This window comes from Ambystoma mexicanum, chromosome 2p (genome assembly GCF_040938575.1).
Source record: "Ambystoma mexicanum isolate Mex_15411 chromosome 2p, UKY_AmexF1_1, whole genome shotgun sequence".
In the NCBI taxonomy this organism is placed as follows: domain Eukaryota; kingdom Metazoa; phylum Chordata; class Amphibia; order Caudata; family Ambystomatidae; genus Ambystoma; species Ambystoma mexicanum.
The window spans coordinates 1,017,323,470-1,017,343,464 of NC_090923.1; the positions used below are offsets into that span (position 1 = coordinate 1,017,323,470).

The 19,995-nt window shown below is 44.9% G+C and overlaps 1 protein-coding gene across 1 annotated transcript in view; it reads left to right on the top strand.

Moving 5' to 3' along the window:
* PLCB3 (phospholipase C beta 3) overlaps positions 1–19,995 on the top strand; it is an 869,107-nt gene that overhangs the window by 782,653 nt on the left and 66,459 nt on the right. Inside the window, exons 23-24 of the mRNA XM_069644864.1 lie at positions 1,996–2,100; positions 2,194–2,276. Coding sequence (XP_069500965.1) covers positions 1,996–2,100; positions 2,194–2,276 — 188 coding nt within the window. The remainder of the gene's footprint in view (positions 1–1,995; positions 2,101–2,193; positions 2,277–19,995) is intronic.

Sequence of the window (19,995 nt, forward strand, 5' to 3'; positions counted from 1 at the left end):
ACATCTTCCGCCATTGAAGGAAGGCCAGGACCTCCAAAGAGGGAAGCAAGATCCCTCCCCTGAACATCTTCCAGGGAACAGAGGGAGATACTGAATCCAGAGGACCCTCCAGCAGCTCCAGAACCGGTACCCAGCCAGCACGCAGCGTGCCCTCCTAGGCTCTGCAACAAGCTTCCTAGGTGGGAAGTGTCAGAGAGTCTCTGAACCAAACCAAGGACAGGGAAGCTGCCTGCAAGATACGCCTCAGCTTTGGGCTGTCCGCCTTAAAGACGACACTAGCCCATTGATAAAAGGGCCTTGACGAGCATCTACCAATTCCTGCCTTAAAGGACATATTCAAGCCAGTCGAGTTCCTCGAGCTGCAACAGACTGCCACTCTGACCGCAGTCACTTACTGACATCTGAGACGTCTCGACCTGTGCCGCAGAACCGCCGACCAGCACTGAGTCAACAATTCCTGACCCGAGCCGCTGTGTAGACCAGCCTGCAGCCATTCGTCCAGCTTCGCTCACCGAACAGTCCTGCTCTATGATACCCACAGATGACTCTCGTCTTGAACTTTGTCGCAGAATCCTGCAAAGCGCACTGAAGCCTTCTCGACCCTGTTCACCAAGAACATCTACAGCACAAGGCACATTGGGGTTCTATCCCCCTGGTCCTTCCCGAAAGGCCCCTAGAAACATTTTAAGACCCATTGCTCCCTTAGTGCTGAAGCCAAGTAACTTTAAACTGTTGTGGTTATTTACCATTGCAACTACCCTCCTGTCAGTATCCAGAGTGCATCCCTTTTCCTTATAACTGTCTGTCCTCTGCATTCCTTTAAAGGGTGGGTTGTATTTCGTAGTGTTGTTAGATTGACTGGTGTGTAATAATAAAATGGAGATTTTTATACAACCTTGACTGGACAGTTTTTTTCATTGGGTGATGATTGTAGTTTTGCTGTGTTGCAACTAACCAACGATCCATGACCTTTCGGGGATAAACCTGCAGTTCCGCCCACGTTGCCAAAATTGGACAAAGAGGTTTATAATTTGTTTGCGTTTCCAATCTGTTTGGATCCCTTCTGGTGTACTAGAGGTGTGGGGCTGATTGATGGTTTAGAAAATGATATTCATCCCAGGACCACTGGTGCCCCAGAAGTTGATTCATCACAATAGCACTCTCCGACTATCACGACTACAGGTAGGGTAGTACAAAAGGGGTTGTGACTATCGCCCTTAGCATAACTGGGACTAGGGCAGGAGGCATTAGTGCTCCTGTGACTACCCCCTGCCATAGTGCAGGGACCTAGTGATGGTGGTTTGGGATCCCGCATACCTCTCCCTGGGACATCATTGACTGGCTTAAGGTGGCACTCTACACCTTGAAGTCCATTCTCTAGGTTAGTCAGGGCACTACATCACCCTTTCCACACAACCTACTGATATTAAGACATGCCGCTGTGTCACAGGGTAGGGAGAAGTATCTGGGTTTGGAGCAGTCTGTGTCTAGCACCTCTTGCATTGCCTGGCAGCGGCATAGGGTCTACATTCGGGCCACTTAGGTTGTGATAATCCTACTGTGCCTTGCTGTGTCATCCTTCTTGCTGAAAAAATCCTCTTGCAGCATGGATCTTCACGTGTTGTTGTTACCCGTGGCATAATTCTGGCTTGATATGCGATAGTCGGTGAACAGTTAAAACATTGTGTGAGTTTCATCAGAGAGATTGTCAGTTGTTACACCCCAATGGCATCCCTGATGCCCACATGATCTCTTTGATGTCATCTTCACATTATTGGTCAGCTCGTGCTATTGGTTGTATTACATCAGTCTGTAAATGACGGCTCTCCAGAAGTTTAGGATTTAGAGTGCCATGATCCCTCACTTTTGGCTGATGGGAGTTGTAGTCCAAAGCATCTGGAGAGCCAACAGGTTGCAGACCCCTTTTGAATTGGGAAATAACTATCTTTATTGAGGATCATTCCTCCCTCCATGACGATACTCTGTTTCATCCAGGTTACCACTACATTTGCCTTCGCAATGAGAGTAATCAACCGCTCTGTCTACCGGCCCTACTGGTGTACACGGAGGTCAACGACTATATCCCAGATGACCACCAAGGTAAGAGACTCCCCTAACTTCGCATCGGATAAGTGCACCCCTGGATCTTGCCGCCCATATCTGGCAGAAGATAACACGCCCTCTCTTACACAGATTACGCTGATGCTCTCTTCAACCCCATCAAGCATGTCAGCCAGCGAGCCAAGCAGCTGACGGCGCTCATTGGAGACAGCGAGGTAAGAGGTCCATGACTGCTCGTAAGAGTGGCACATTGCTCAATTAGTGAGGCGCGTTTTGGGTCACCACTGTCACCGAGTGTTGACTGAAGTTGAACAGGCGGTTGCTGCTTTTAAAAAGCAACCAGTTCCTTCGTAACTGGAAGGCAACTCTTAATCTGTCAGTCCTGTTTAGAAGACCTAGACAACTGTTGAACCTGGAAAATCTTTCTTCTATATTGGAATTGTTTTTAAAATAATTATGCGAGTAGACTTGTGTGACATTTGGTACATGTTTTTTACTTTCTGTTAACTTATACAATATGCATGTTCAAAGCTCCCCTCCATACCCTACCCCACCTTTTCACTCTGAAGTTCCCCTCTTTCTATAAATGATGTATGTTTGGTCTGTACAATTGCAGTAGCCTCTTTGTTTGGGTGGTCTGCTCTTTGTCATTACATTATATCCGTTAACACTGTGACACGTGCAAAAGTCTTTATTACATCAAACCAGTTACCTAATTGAAGCCATGCTGTTCCTCAATGATGAGGGCTCATCTCTTCCGTATTCTCAACGTTTAACATCCATCTGACAAAATCAGTTACAATGCAACACTTGTATTTGCATGTGTAGGTGCCAAACCGCAGAGCTGTTGCCACCTTATGTATCTGTAGGGACTACTCCCATCCCGAACCCTGTGTATGTTGAAAGCCATGTGTCAGTGTGATGAGCCACTGAGCCTCATTACACTGCTTGCCATTATTTATCTTAGAGAATTCTTGAACTTGCGCCTGGATGCCCCCGGGTCTGGCGCGCGTTATAAATAAATAAATAAACAAACAAACATTTACGCAAGGATCGTAATCCAGAGAGCCAACGAGAGATCATATCTTTGAAGATGGGATTAACCAGTTAATTGCGCAGTAAACAACATGAGCAAGAACAACATTTGTTTATGGTTTTAAGTATTTGAAAAAAGAAATGTAAATTACTATTAAAATTAATGCCCCGATTTGAAAAAGGTACTGGGTGTGCCGAAACACGTGTCATCAGAAGGGCTCGCCTATGAGAGTAGAGACACTTGATATGATTGGTTATTTATAACTAACTCAATACCCAGAGGTTTCAAAGCCGGACCGGGGATCGAACCTGTGTTGCTCGTGTCGTCTTGCTTCCAAGGCGAGCATGTTGCCCCTGACCTAACCCCCTGAGACAACTTGAATACAATATATAGTTTGAAACTGATTTTGAGTTGTGGCGCATTTCTTTGATGAGGACAAACCACTTGATATCGTTATACTATGTGTTGCCTATACAGTTTTAGCTGCAGAGGAATGTTTCCTAAACACATGTTGCTCTTTCTGATATTTGGAGTTGGTTTGTGAATTGTCAATGCAATACACTGAACTGGAGTTTGCAAACTGGAAGCACCATTGGGTTGTGAAAATGGGAGTAGGCTGAAATTGTCAAAATCGAAATATACGGGAGTGAGTAAAATTACAAATGCAGTGCTGAGATTTTATAACTGAGAATATCCTGGGATTTTTGTAAACTGGGCACAACCTGTGATTCTCAAACTGGGAGTACACAGGGATTTTGCAGACTGGATGCATAGTGGCAGTTTGCAACCTTGTACTATGGTGAAACTGTGCAACAATGCAATGGCATAGTGAAACTGTAATGGTAAACTGAGAGTATTTGCTATTCCCTGAACGGTACACGGTGCTGGAGAGTAGGAGCTTGCGCAGCTACTTGGTGCTCTGCGGTCATACTACAGGGCCAATGGCTACATTAGCTCACCCAATCAATGTATGCATAAGCAGGGATGTCTATATCTGCATTCATCAGGAAAACTAGTTGATCCTTTGATTCACAGGCCTAGCGGCCATTAAACACCCAGCAAACAATATCAGTCCCTGTGGAGCTCTAGTGTACCTTTTCCCCATTAATGCTAACACAGGTTTTACATGGGGTAAGTTCCAGCTTGGGCAAACCTTGTATTATATAGGTTTATAATCCCCATAACTATGATTGGCAGCTTCCAATCCACAGAAATCCTTAGGTACATGATATTTTCTGAACAGTTTGAAACCACTTTCACCTTAACTGTTAGGTGTATTGACATCCACACCACCCACACCCCACTCTAGCTCTCTCTCTCTTAATTGAGGAATAGCGGACATGGCAAGGAAGTGATTGATGGCGCAGTCTGGTTTTAAAACGGGCTCACAAGCCCACATCTTCTGGCAAGAAATGTGTGCTCTGTACACAAATGACTGCCTTTTCCCATCCCTCACATCCCCTCACTGCCCTCAAGGCTGACAATGCACCCGTTCGTGATTATTAGATAATTTGCCACTTGGAAATCCAAGCGGGGGGCAAGAGGCAAGGTCCCCTTGCAAGAGGTCCAGGGGCAAGATGCAAAAATCCATCTGCCTTTCCTCAACCCGGGCACATGGATCCACAGGGATGACTATCTTCAATTCGTGCCATTTCCATACTCTTGTCTGCATCATCCAGAACAAAGTTATCCATCCATCAGCTCCCTCTGTCCTTCCATCACTCAGCCACTTTGATAAAGAACCGGTTATGTAAAGTAATCCTTTCCTGAATGATAACCTAAGTGGGGAGCAAGAGTTTGTTGCCGGTGTTGCCGGTGGAACTGTTAACAGCCTGGACGTTTTTTTCCCCATGCGCTGGGCAATTCTGACCCACGGGTTGATCCATCTGCCACCTTACCTCCTGGGTATGCGTAGCAGTCATTGTAAATGTGGTGTTGGCGGTACAGAGAAAGTGGGCAAGGGTGGCTGATCGCTGAGTGTTGGGTAAGATTTTACCTTTAGAGCTAAATCTACCTCACTTGTGAGAACCCCAGAACTTGTTGCTGGACTGGTTGATAATTTTTCCCTACACCTCAGTGAGTGGGAACCTTTTTCCGCATTCACAGATCCTTTTAGTCTTTTTATGGGTGTCATTTTTCAGACTATCCACAGTGTCCTTTTAATTGTATCCTCTTTGACCCCCTTTGGTATATACCCATTTATTGTTACAGGGTTTCCCTACGTGGCTCCTCTTTTACTTTCGCTGGTTGACGTTGTGAGAACTACAGTTCCCAAGGGTAGAAAGGATAGTTATATCCCTTCTACATTTTGTTTGGTGAAACCAGCACACCCCACCTTATGTGAAGTGCTGGGGAGATGCAACGTATCCCCTTTCTCACTCGCACTGTAACAATTCTATTACAGGGACAAGCTTACCTTAAATGGATGGTGGCCGTGAACCTTTTTACAAATTCGGTGCACCTTTAGCTCAGGCTGTTTTTACAGCTGCAGTAAAGGCACCTATGGGTGCCCATTTTACCAAGATTGCCCCTATCTTCTTTTTTTTGCCATTTTCATGCTGTGTGTCCCTTCCTGGTCTTTCCCCTGCCCTCCAGAGTGGGAAATTCCTTTGTGTGATTTTTATCTTCGGTGGGAGACCTCGGTGAAGCCAGTGCAGGCTCCAGAGTGTCTGTGAAGGCAGGAAGCGAGGGATGAGTCCAAAACGTTGTCTTCCAGCCTGCCTACGAGAATCCAGTTGAAACTGGGAGGCTGGCTGTCTTGAAAGGATTGCCAACCCCCCTGTTTGATTGGTTGGGTTCCTGCATAAAAGTCCGATCCTGGAAGCTGAAGAGATAGTCAACCACTGGACCTCACTCTGAAGAGGAAGCTTAATAAAACGTGCCTGGGACGATTCTCTGCAAGCACAGAACCTGCTCTGTAAAGATAGCCTGCTGTTACCCTTTGTTCCAAGCATCCTGGGGACTCTGAAAACAACGACCCAGAGCCTGGTGAGATCCACTGGACACAAGAAAGCTTGCATTTTGAGTCATCCCACCTCGTGCTGCGACATTGCAGGCTGCAATACCCCAGTACCCTGGGACCTCGAGCTATTGTGCTGTGCACAGTCTCCCGAATTGAGCTGAAACTTTGGTGGCATACTGCTGTACCTCCAGAGACGTGAATCGAGTCTGATAAATCACCTCACCAGAGTACTGGACCTTGCAAGTGATGAAAATCTGACCAGTGATTTTCAGGCTTCTTCTGGCTCCTGAAAAGGGCGCCAAAACCACAGAGCCACATCCAGCCACAAAGAAACTCTTTCCTGGAGCCTTTCCCATTGATCCTTGCTGCAAAATCCCTTCTGTAGTCCTGTCTTCCGGACAAAGGAATCCATCAACAGTGTTTTTGGCTGCAGATCCTGTAGTCTTCCTGCTGCAACTCTTTTTCTGTGCTGAGGTACTGTGTTGGCTGGGATATTTACTTACCTTAAGCCTGTGTGATTTCTCTAAAGCTTTTGGGGTGTTTTCTGTGATTGGCAGTCCTCTCATCCACTTCACCCAAGACCAATGCTGGGAATACTAGGGTGTCTTCTCAGAAGTCCGTGTACCCCAACTAACTCTAAAGTGAACTACTTACTTGTTTGAACAGTCTTCCACATTAACTCTGACTTTTTCCTGCAACTGAACCCGATCTCACCCTGCCTCCAGCTGGCACCTAGACCTCTAGGGGCCCTCTTCTGCCTTTGGCCTTTGAGAGAACTAATGCAATAGAATAGGGAAGGACTGGATAAGACAAGGAGTCTGCCTTGAAAAATTTAACATGTGTTTAAAAGTGTACTTACTGGTGAAAGAGTTGGTTGGTAACTGTAACTCTGAGCGTGAGATCTTACAAACGTTCTTACCTTGAATCTGTGTTGTGCCAGTCTGAAAAGTATATGTAAGGCTATGCTACTCGCCTGTGAATTAGTTGTGCCTCTTACCCATAAGTAATGCTGTTGGATTCACTTAACTATTTCGTTCAGAATATTACTTTGTAAATTCACCAACTGGGCCTTGTTTCCCCTGACCTGCTGTGTAGCCTGTCTAAACTATGTTTGCCTTAGGTTGTACCTACCTGGAATAACATTGAGTCATTCTTGAAGTGTAACATTGGGTTTTGCTTTTCCTGGTCTGTTTTATACAGATGCTAAAAAGTCTTAAGTTTATACCTAGCGTTAAGTTGCTGGTAGCTCCTTTTAAAAGTATATGGGTTTTGCTTAACCTTGGTTCTAATAAGTTAGAACGTCATTGCTTATCTTATTCTGTGTTCCACTGACCTGAAAAGCAACTGTAATAGTATATTACAACGTTGCGATTTACCTGCCTAGAATAGCTGTGCCATTCTTAAAAAGTGTCCTGTAGGTGTAGCTGACCTTGGTCTGCATGATAATCCTAAATTAGTGTAAAGAGTTCTTTCTTGCTTACCTTAGTCTGTGTATCACTGAGGTGAAAAGCAACTGTAATTGTATATCGCACCAAACTTTTTTACTCACCTAGTATAACTGTGTGTTATCCTGAGTATTGTTATACATTTCTACTGTCCCTTGAATGAGTCTTCCACTATTCAGAAAAGTATACTTGCATTACTAGATGATTCCTTAACTGAGTTTCACTGCACAACTGCTAGGGTCTACTACCCTTGTATTACCGAAGGTAATCAGAAAGTAACTTATGGTTTTACTCCCCATGAATAGATGTGTCCTATACTAAATGTGTTTGATGAGGTCTGACTTGCCTAGAAATACTGTTAGTTTTCTGAACAAGGTTTATACTTTTGCCTGTGCACCTTCAAGAATGGTGTTTTGTTTTTATATTGTGTTTAAAGTTCTATGGCCAAGTACTTACCCCCCCCAGGATATATCTTGGCCTAACTTATTTTTATGATGAACCTTTATTTTTTATAATGCTTCTAGTTGTCAGTGTTTCTATTGAGCCCTTTGTATACTACAAGTTCTTTGTACCTTCCTACAGCCCTCTTGGCCTCTTAATATAAGCCTGGTTGCTCGGTCTACGCTACCATATGCTCAAATGATACAGCCTTATAGTAAGAGTCTTGTACTGTCTCAGTTGAATGGTTCTCAGAAAAACTGACCTAACACTGAGACACTATTGAAGTCAATACTGCTATCAAACCGAGTAGTAGTAGAAGAAAAGATTTTGTAAAGGTGTCTCGAAGACCTTTGGGTTGATCATCAATCCTCAGCAGTGTATTCTCAGCTAAAACACTAACAGTTGGACAGACACACGTCTCTTGGTATTCAAGGCGCACAGTGTATCCATGATGTTTAGGGCTGTTACTAAATGTTCTGTTAGTTCTTTGTGCTATATCTTTCTGCTATGCTCTGGCCTGGCTGGCTGGTGGCTACCCGCATGTAGCCTTCATGGCTGATGGAGTGGTGATTAGTGTTGGACTTAAATTTGGAGCTGATGGTTAAGAGCAAAACAAAGCTGGCAGACCATCATGGATTAGAACTGTGTCCTTCAGAACAGTCAATCCTTTTGCCAGTGGCGACAGGAATTGCATACGTCAAGGACCCTTGCTTTGAAAATGATTCTCTTCCTTCCTCTTTGCGTGCCCCAGATTGATTGCTATTTTACTCAAATATGTTCCAAACCCTTTCTGCCATACACCATTCCTTCTTAGCTTCATTGCTATGGAGATATTTGCAAATCCCTCTGGTGAGAAGTGTGGAGCGACATTTCTTTAAAATGTGTTTACCGTTTAGAAAACTGAACCTTTACAAAAAGAGATAAAAATTATTATAGAACATGGTAATGTAAAATCTAATAACAATTCATTTAACATTTCCAATACTCACTTAAGTGATATTACATCAAACTGCAAGTAACAAAATCTACCAAATGTACAAACCTACCAAGTGTACAATACTTTTCATAATAAAAGAAAGAGGAACAGTTAATTTCTAACCCTTACCTCTCAATACTATTTGTATGTAAGTGATCGCAGCTTTAGTGAAGGAGGTTAGGGTACCATTTAAAATTCTAGTCTAAATATTATTGGTGTGCAAGATATGTCAGTGTTGTGTACAAATTTGCAAAAGTGTTTCCCCCACAATAATAATACATTTGAGAATTCCACAAATAAGTGTTGCATAGTCTCCAACTTCTCTACTCTTCTACAAAAATGACAAAATGTTTGGGAAGGTAACCTTTTATGTCTGGCGCCACGTATTTCCATGGTTGATAGTAAGTTAAATGTCAACCTCAAGTAAAAGCTCATCCAGTTACCACTCAGAAATAGATTTAGATAATTGGGCAATTGATATAATAACTTATTGTCCTGGCGTAATTGAGAAAACGTTTTATATTTATTTTTCTCCTAAGAGGATTGGATCCAAATGTAAAGCCATAGCTGCTTTTAATTGCATTTTATTTCTCCAAAACGGTGACACGATGCAAATCCCTGCTATTTAATACTGGACAGCAGCCTTGTAGGACCTACTTGATAAATCTGAAAATAGTCAGGAGTGGGCGATAGTATTTTAATAGAGACAGCTGTTTCTGTTTGACTACCCTCTGCATAGAAACAAGGGCTCATTTGTGCCTAATTATAACGACAGGGGCCCCTTGCGGCAGATGGAAAAATCTATGCCACAGTTTCCCTTCCACCTTTGACCACCGAAAACCTGGATCCTTCAGTTCTGCTCCATACAACAGTGGAGGAATGATTTTAGATTAATATAATGTGCTGATGGGTTTTATCGAAAATGTACCATACTTCTAATTCACCCTTCCCATCTGAGCTGCAAAAGCTAGAAAACATAGGGTCATATCTTTTAAATTATTATTATACCTTTGCTTATCTGAAAACCTAGATATTTCCAGTTAGAGAACTTCTCCAGAACCATGCTGTTGAGGTACTATTTCAATTAACTTTTTAGGGGATTTTTTTGTGTGAAGAAAAGATAAAGATGTTTGATTTGTGTGGGTTAATTTCTAGATAAACATGTTTTGGGCAAACGTTGCTAGGGCATCAATTGAGCGTTGCAATCCCATCGGGGTCTGATCCAAGAGAATAAAGTTGTCTGCGTAAGCAAGATGTTGAATCGACAATGAGCCAAGGTGAAGACGATAAATGCTATTCGCCTTGAGGTGGCCAGGTACATCGGCCGTATATAAGTTGAACCAGGCCAGTGCTAACACACATCCCTTGCGTAAACCTCGATATGTAGCAATCAGCTCTGATAAAGATCCTTCCCTACCAAGTATGATTTCAACTAGTGTTTGTTGATTCAGATTAATCGGAATCTTTCAAATTGGCTTAGGGCAACCCCAGGTGTTCAGTTTATGCCACAACCTGGCCCTATTTACCTTGTGGAACACCACTGTCAAATCTATCAGCGCCATGTACAAGAAACGTATCTTAAATGGAAAACTGTGTCCACCAAGTTAGAACAAACTTCTCTGAATTAATAAAGAAGCAGATCAGTCATCCGTATACACAACAAAACAAACACATAATATTCTGTAAATCTTCCTGAGGCTTGTGAATCTGTTTAGATTCAAATTCTATACCTATCCCTCCATCTAATACTGATTGGTCGGGAGTATTACAAGTTGTTTACACCCAAGTAATATGCATCAAAATGGGTGTTCCTTTCACATTATTCCTAGCCTCACACATCGTCTTCAGCTTTTTTACCACCATTGGTGTGGTCTCTGTAAAAGAGGGGTAGAAACAGATGTTGAAAGCACTGACCAGACTGCTTTACCGATGTCAAGGTTTCCATTTCCAGAAATGTGCCGGAAATTCAAGGCTCAACTGCTTTTAGTTTGAGAATGCCTCTTATTTCCCTTAAATTTTAGTTTTCTGGCTTCCCTAGCCTTTCTTGTCCAAATGGAGAATATACTATTTAAATTCTGTCACACAAACAACACCAAGTGTGCAATCGCGGTTTGCTGAAAGACCATGTTGATAAAAATTTACCAGAGTGCCGAAAGTTTAAGGGTAAGATACTCAAATGGTCAAACAGTGGGCTGTGTGATGAGTCTTCTGGAGTCATCACTGATCCCCAGCCTAAAATCTCCTCCCTTGTAGCCAGGGGACAGCACCCGCTACCTGATCCTGATCCTGGGGGTGGTATTATGAGAGAGCATCCCATGGGAGGAGATGGCTGTCCGGGAGATGTGGTGATTCCATCGTGAGATGAGCAATATTCTTCCTTTTTAAATGAGGAGGAACCTAAAATTCCTGAATTTCTGATGGCATGCTGTCACTATTCAAATCCCTTCAGTTATAAAACTCAAACCTTTCCTAACAACCATTCTAGATTGAATGACATTTATTCCTCATTTGTACATAACGCACAAAATGCATCCCCCATCTCCGATGTTGCACTAGGTAAAAAGCCCAAATAAAATCTCCTTAGAAGTCCTGTGAATCCTATGGACTCCAACTCCCATAGTGCCTTAGGTACTGTGAAGTGGGAGAAGTAGTTAATGTGGATTGAAAGAACCACTAAGCAAAACATGCAGACTAGCTTTTGCAAGGTGAAGCAGATGCGTGGGACATTTAAAGATGGTTCTTACTGGCAATCCGAAGTTGGAGAGAGACGACGCAACTTGGGCGAAGCGAGAGGCAGAAACACTGATGAAGGCAGATACTGGGGAGCAGACCGGGCTGAAGCGGGCATGTGCTCCCAAGTTGCTGCTCATCAGCAATCTGCACCAGAGTGGCGAGAGACCCAGGAGCGTGGCAGGCTCCAAGGTAAAGCACAAGGGGGCCAGCAACAGAGGAGAAGCTGTGCATGACGTGACCGAACAGACAAGCAGTCACTTGACCGTTGAGTGAAAACGAGACCGAGGGAAGAGCTGGAAGCTGGTCTGTCAAGCAGGGGACACCATTCCCGCATTGTGACTTAGCCACAGCGGTGTGCAGGAGGTCGGGAACGCCATGAGACACCAGCGAGTTGGCCCACAGAGAGTGGGAACCCCAGGACATACTGACGGGTATACAGACAATTGAAAGAGTATTTTAAATACCGACCAAGTAAATTAACTGCATTTGCACAATTCCTCATACCTGAAATTTAAATTTGGGGAAAGCTGGGGCAGATGGGATTATAAACAGATGAATGTTAATGAAGAAGCCGAATGACAAGATTTGCGCAAGTCTCCATATATGAGAAGTTCATATGGGGAAAGTTGGAGCAAGCATTGCCATAAGCAAATAAGTACTTGTGAAGAAGTAAAGAAACAGAACTTGAACAAGTCTTCATATGCGAGAGGCACATATGGGGAAGCTTGGGGTAAGTAAAATCCAGAATCAATGAAGTATAGACAGTACAGGAATACAACTGTGCTATACTAGGAAATAAAGAGCACCTTGAAGGAAGACCTGATTGATGGGATATATCGGGCAGTGAGCCTTTTGGGGGAAATATACGTGGCAGGAGAGTATAACAGGGAATCTATGGAAGCCATAAGGGGATACTTGGCAGGAGAGTATACCATATGATCTGAGGAAAATATTGAAGAATTCCTGATAAGGTAGTATACCAGGGAATCCCCTAGAAAGCAGTTTAATAAAAGAGACACTTTGCCATCCTTGAAGCAATTGGGTAAAAGAGACACCTTGCTACCCTTGAAGCAATCGTGTAAAAGAGTCACTTGACGAGAAAGTGTTACTTGGAAGAGACATTCTTGCCCTCCATAAGGAAACATTATTTGGCAAAAGACATTGTTCGCCATCTTTCCGGAAATAATCCAGAGGAACGGAACTACCATCTGGATCCAAGGACTTCTCTTTTGGTGAAACCATTTTGTTGGATATATTTTATTTGTTTCACCTTTGACCATTTTGTTTAAACATAAGACAGAAACACGTTTTCTTTACACTTCATAGTTGTTCATTTTTATTGTGAGGGTCAGAATTGTTTTGGACACAAGGACGGTTTATATAATTATGACTACAAGGCACAGACTGGTCTTCAGTTTTGGTTTCCTAGGCAGGGAAACTTTCTTTAGGATAGGGACAGAGAGGCCTTTATCCAACCCTTTTCTTTTAATAAAAATGTCTGATGTTAAGAACACTAGCACTTTGTGTCTCTCTCATTTCTGACCCCTCAACGCTATGTAAGCCAGGTAGGTGAAGGTCAAGGTCCACCCAAAGCCCCGAGCCACTGTGGAGTTGGTGGATTGCGACAGACTAGGAGAACGAGACACATCACCCATTTGCAGGATGGTCCAGCTCTGTGGGGTCCGCCAAAGGTCTATTGCAAGAGATCTTTCATGGTTCCTTGGCTCTGCTCTGAAACAAAACACCTTAAGGTACCAGCCAAACACACTGGCCATACTATAGAAAGGCTTTAAAGCCACCCGCAGAGAGGCTCTCTCTCAGAAACAATATCCCAACCCCAAAACATTATGTCAAGTCCTTGGGGCTGACACCCAAAGAAGGCACCAAACAATCGAACGCCTTGCCGACATGGCACCATATAATCTTGAACAGCGTCCATGCATGTTTCTAAATGCTTGGGGCGCATATTGAATCAAGTGCCCAGATTGAGCAAGGCCTGCAAAATACACCCGTAAGAGACAGTGCTGAAAAAGTCAACAATGCTCCCACAGTTGCCCCACGATGGGTGCGTTGGGATACAATACCCAAGAAGTCCACCAATTCAAGACAAGCAAAAGCACTCGGCACTAAGAAGCTCATTACATTGTCTGCCTAGGGACGTCCCAGTCTACACGCCATAAGCCTTACACAGAGGGCTCAATGCCGAGCTATTTAGCATCTGGACTATTCTGAGGCGGATGCCATACATACCTACATACATGCGCTAACTCTTGTGCACGCTCTTCTCAAGAAACCTACAGCCGACCCTTCATGCCCGGCTAACTATCACCCGATCTCCATCACTCCTTTCTTGGACAAACTCCTGGAAAAGCTGGTCATCTCCCAGTTTAATCTTCACACCGAGTCTGTTGGTTGTCTCCATGACCATCAGTCGGGCTTTTGAGCGGTCAGAAGCACGGAAACTGCTCTCCTGAACATTCGTGAAGTCCTGCTCTCCAACCTTGACACTAACATCCCTTCTGTCCTCATCCTACTCGATCCCTCTTCTGCCTTTGATACGGTCAACCATGCTATCCTGCTCAAGCGTATCTGTGACAACCTGGGTATCAATGATCAGGCCCTGGCCTGGCTGACCTCTTTCCTCTCTGATCGACCCTTCCAAGTCCAACTTGGGTCCTTCATTTCCTCTATCTCACTCTACCTGTGGTGTTCCCCAGAGGTCTAACCTCTCTCCATGGCTGTTCAACCAATACCTGGCACCCCTTACCCACTGCATTGCTGTGCTCTACTCCAACTTTCAGTGCTATGCGGATGACACTCAGCTAGTCTTCAGGCTCCCCTTTGCCACCTCTTCTCCTTCTCTCATCTCTGACTGTCTGCTATCCAGGAGTGGTGTGCCACCAATGATCTCTGCCTTAATGCCAGCAAGACTGAGATTCCCCTCATCGACAAACCTGCACCCTCCTTTCCTGTCACACTCTGTCTGGCCTCACTTGGCCCTCTTCCTGCTCCCACCTGTGAGGTTAACAACCTCAGGGTCATCTTCGACTCCTCACTCTCCTTTTCTCTTCACATCTCTGGTGTTTCCAAGAAGTCAAACTACCAACTGCACCTCCTCAGAGGTATTGTTCCTTTCCTCTCCTTCCCCCAGAAGCTTACTGTCTCTCGAGCTCTGGTTCTCTATAGGCTTGACTGTTGCAACAGCCTCTTTCTAAATCTGCCTGCTTCTACTCTCCGCCCTCTGCAACTCATCCAGAACAGGACTTTAAGACTTGTCCTTGGCCTCAAGCCCTGGGATCGTATTTCCCCAGCCCTGAAATCTCTTCATTGGCTCCCGGTGTCTGCAAGGATTAAATTCAAGACCCTTTGCATTGTCCAGAAGGCTTTCTGGGGCCTGGGTCCAAAATACCTTCAATTCTCCCTCCATAAATACCTTCCCACTCAAGCTCTTTGCTCCTCCAACTCGCTCAGGGTCCGTCGCTTCTCCAAGCAACGAGTTGGCTGGGGCCTCCCTCTGGAACAGCCTCCCTGACACTCTAAAATTTGAGGAGAACCATCTCTGGTTCTAGAAGCACCTGAAGACCTTTCTCTTTGCTTCTGCCTTTGCTCTTCCACTTCCCTGCTGGTCTGTCTGCTTGGTTACCCTGCACCTGGTTACCCTCTGACTTCGGGCCCAAGTCTCAGCCGACCCATCCACTCACCCGCACTGCCTCCTGGCAACTCCTGCACTTGGGTCTGTATATGTAACCCTACAGTCCCCTTACCTGCACTTATCAGACACCCCTTGTCTGCACGTTAAACCCTGCACTTGCCACCCTGCTGGCTGCACTACCACTGTTGTTTTTATCCCTTACTTAGCACTTTCCACTTCTCCCCTGCCCCCTGCACTTTCCCATTTCCCTCTCCCCGGCACTTGCACGTTCTCAATGTCACTGGGCCTAGTAAGATTTTTGTTTTGTCTTCCTTTGTTTCCCATCCCTTGCCACGTCGCGCTCTGAAACACTTGTATGAGCATGATACAAATAAAATATATCATATATATAATTTCTGAGGGTTGTGAATCTGCTTAGAATTGCATGCTTTGCAAAGCACAACATCCAGTGGTAGGTGCAGAGTATTTCATAGTTTGTTTTTGAAGTTCAAAAAGGGACGTCGACTGGGCGTGTTTGTAACACTATCCCTAGTGTGACGTGTACTGTACCCATTCTCCTTCATGCATCAAGGTCTCTCAGATTTTCCGCCATTGTGGTCGGTTGTTTCTAATACAGAGTCTGTGGGCCTCATTACGACCCTGCCGGTCCGGAAAGAATGGTGGCGGTAAAACTACCACCACTGTTTTTTCTGGACCGGCTGATCAAGAGTCCTGCAGGCGGGAGGTGTCACTCCTGCCAGGTCTGACCTGGCGGGTTTAACACCACCCACCTGCAGGCGGAAATGGCAACAGCGGCTCCGTCATAGACGGAACCAGTGTTTCCATTGTCCCCATCGCCATGGAGTCCTATAGGACTCCATGGCGATGGGGACTTACACAATTCCGCCTCCGGGAATCACGGAGGCGGAATGGTAATACGGGTCCGGTGGTAACCTGCTGTTTTTTCCGGTTCGGTTACTGCCGGACTCGTAATGAGGCCCTGTATCTTTGATACTTTAACTTAAATGATAACATTATTGCAAAAGTTCTTGCATCTTTTCGACAGACATAGTTTTGACGAGCAACACCTGACGTCCTTCGACAGCAGATTTTGACAAATTCCTTACTGAATTGACTGAGGCTTTGGCATTTGTTAGGAGAGTTTTACTTAGTAAACCATTCAACTGAGACAGTAGAAGACTCCACTCCTGGTTTGACTTTTGTCTTCGACAAGAATCCTTTGGGAAGCCCGCCATGGCTCCAGAGTGTCTGTGAAGACGGGAAACGAGGAAGGAGTTAAAAACTCCTCAATCCTTTGTCTTCTGGCAAGCCTGCCTGGAAGGACAGGCACCACCCAAAGTTTGAATGATGCCTGACTGTTGATTAGCTGGGTTCCTATAAAAAAAAGGGACAGGATCCTGAGGCAAAAGACAAGTCAACCACTAGAACCAAAAGAAGACGACGACCTGAGATGCCTGCAGCACCTTCCAGCAAACAGCTGCCAAAGTGATCACTGCTGTCCTGACCCCGGTTTCGAATTGACTCAAAAGTTCCGAAGAAGTTGCCTTCCTCCCTTGGACTGGTGGGCATAATCGGCCTTAGGAAGACCTGCAATTTGAGCCATGCCAGGACGTGTTGAGATGTTCCTGGACTGCAAACCGCCGATATGCTGGGACCCGCGACCATCCTGCAGTGCATTGTCTTCCCGCGAACAAACTCTCCCGAAACTTTGGTGGACTCATTCCAGACCTCCAGAGGCAAGAACGCCCTCCTCAAAGTCCCCTCAACAGATTGCAGGACTGAGCAAGCACAGAGAATCAATCGACCGAGAACCGTTTTTCATTGGTGTCTCTTAAAAGGCGCCAAAAGCACAGATCTGCGTTGGAGCACAAATAATCCTTTGCTGGAGGCCTCCTCACCACAACCAAGAACAGGAGACTGGGTCCACCGCTGCTGCATTGTGAGAGAGTCCAACTGCAATTTATTCATCTGTCCTAAGGTACTGTGGGGCTCAGGGTAATACTTACTGTAAGGTAAAACCTTTATTGTGTATTAGATGGGTTGGATAGTACCTATGTGGCCCTATTTCTATGATGGGAGTAGCCTAAACCATCAAATAAAAAGAAAACATGTCCTTTACTTTGACTGAAAGACTGACGAGGACTACCTAATAAACCTACACTTGCCCCAAGTCTTCTACAATTACCGGGTGAAGGGTTATGCAATAAAAAACGAAAAGGTGAATCAAAAGAAAGGCGGGATAGCATTGGAGCTTGTTTCACAACTCCTCCTGTCAGGATTATCAGCAAAGCGTCCAAAACCATTGGAGCCGTCCCTTGGCTCCTATCCAGGTTTAAGCCACCTGGATTTATCACACTCTCTTGTATTGGGACAGTTCATATACAAGTTACTCAAAAGCTTGTTATTCATAAATCTTTTATATTACCACTTAATACTCAATGGTTCTCTTTGCCATAACACGTTAGACCACAGTTTACTTCCATTGGCTTCTCCGGGGTATCCTTCCCCTATGCTTTAGCAACACTTTAACAACTCTCAGGGGTTTCTTCACCAATACTTCCTTGCACACATCTTAATTTAAAACAAGTTCAAACCAGACCCCTCAGGTTTCCCTCACCTGGTGCTCAGCCCTACTCGTGATGTATTTCACTTTGAAGAGGATTTCACACAACTTCAATCGAAACCCCCCTTTCTTTGGGAGATTCATTTCACAGTTCAGAGGCTTTCCACAAGGTGCTTTGTTTCCGCCGGACCACTGTGTTATTTTTTAGCAAACTTGCAACCCTTGACTCTTTCTCTTCTGACTATCAGCCTACACGTCCCATAAGGCTTTGCTCTTGCCTTTTCATCACTGTACAATTGTCTTTATCACAAGTGTTACTTCGCGCCTCTCTTAGTGCCCTTTTCCTCTTTAGAACACTTAGTTCATGACTTTCATTTGAAACAACATTTCCCATAATGCCGCCTCCTCTTAGGCTATGGTACTGTATATTCAGGACTTTCTCATAGCATTTTCCTTGCTTTCTGGAGTTCAATAGTGGCACTCACATTCCAATCTTCATTTATAACAAAAAGGCTTCCTCTAAAGCTTCCTTTCATACGCGCACTGGGTTTCACAAACTCACTGGTCGTCTCCTTATGGGCTGTTTGTTTCCACCGCTCTCAGCGTTGGGTCGGGGTCTTCCTCACTGCACCTCTGAAACCTGGGCCTCCCTTCACACGCCCAGGGGAAGCAAGCACTTCAAAGGACACAGCCAGCAGGCTGCAGTTTGCCTTCTCTGAGCCTTGGGGGACACGGTTTTCAGCTATACTGCAACCCCTCGCAGGTACCAGGCCAGCGCCTGCCTCTCTGTTCTCCTCCCGACTCTCTCAGCATCAGGTTCTTTCGCTCCTTCCTGCTTCTGAGCTCTCCAGGTCCTTTCTGCCATTCCAGCTCGCTCTCCACCTTGTTTCACACCCCTCCTTTTATACCTGCCCTGACAGTGAATGGGTTTCATGTGTGAATGGTCAACCTGAATTGCCTGACTCTGCCTGTCCTTGTAAGAGGACAAAATGGAGAACACCCATAGGAATCAATGGCCCATTGACTCCCCTGGGTAATCCTCATGTTTTGTGATCTGTTCTTCTTTGTCCCAGTGTTTTGGGGTTTGGGGCGGGGGACTGGGGTGGCGGACGACATGGGTGTCAAGTACAAAGTCTGAAGTTGGTATTAGACAGGGTTTTGATCTTGTAGAGTTTTCTGCACATCGTGGGGATGAGATGTTCTTGTCAAAATAGGGATGATATTGGGATATATAGTTTTTCCTTTGCCTTTTCTTCCTCACTTTGTCATCTTAACATCTCAAATGGTTGTGTGTTGGGTTTGAGGATTGGTCGGGGTCTGCAGCTGTTTCCTTAAGGGAAAGTGCCGGGGTAAGATGGGACTTTGATGGTAATAACCCATGAAGCCTGAGGGTATGTCGGGCAGGGGGCTATAAGAAGGGGGAATACCATGTCTCGCCCTCAGGCATTCTTCCCTCACTCCCCAAGGATCCCCTGCCCTGATGATCCTCCCTCACTTGTCCGCCCCCAGGGTTGTGATCCAAGAGAGATGGCCCTTCCCTGACCACCCGAACAAAGGATCCCCAAGGATTACCCGTGAGAACGCTCTCTGGTTTCTCACATTACCTAGAGCCTTTCTGTTGCTCCTTTGTTGCTGGAGTGCACATTCCGGTGTTTGGGTGTTCACCCATACCATTCGCCCTGGCCTAACGCATGTGCCCCAATAGGGAGCCTTTCCCAAACTCCCTGAAACCTTTTTTGACCAACAAAAGCCCTGTACTTATAATTGAAAAATCCTCTGGCACGTTGCCTTTTCTGCATCTGTGCCTTATTTTATTTGTATTTATCTGCTTTATCTCCAGTCTGACTTTGAGGAACTGATACCTAGATAGGGATGGACTGCTAAGGCCTGAAGTACTCTGAAAAGTAAAATAAGTTGCAATAACAAGTGATTGTACTTGCTTTGAACTGTGTTCACTACCTGCCTGTATATGTTTTAACTTCTGGTTTACTAAGTCTTGCATTGGTTTTATATTGTGTTGCTTAGTTTGAACAAGTGCTTACTTACCTGAGATTTAATTTAACTTTGTGAATATAAAACTGGTTCACGATAACTACACTTGTGTACGTGTTTCTTTGGGCCTATGT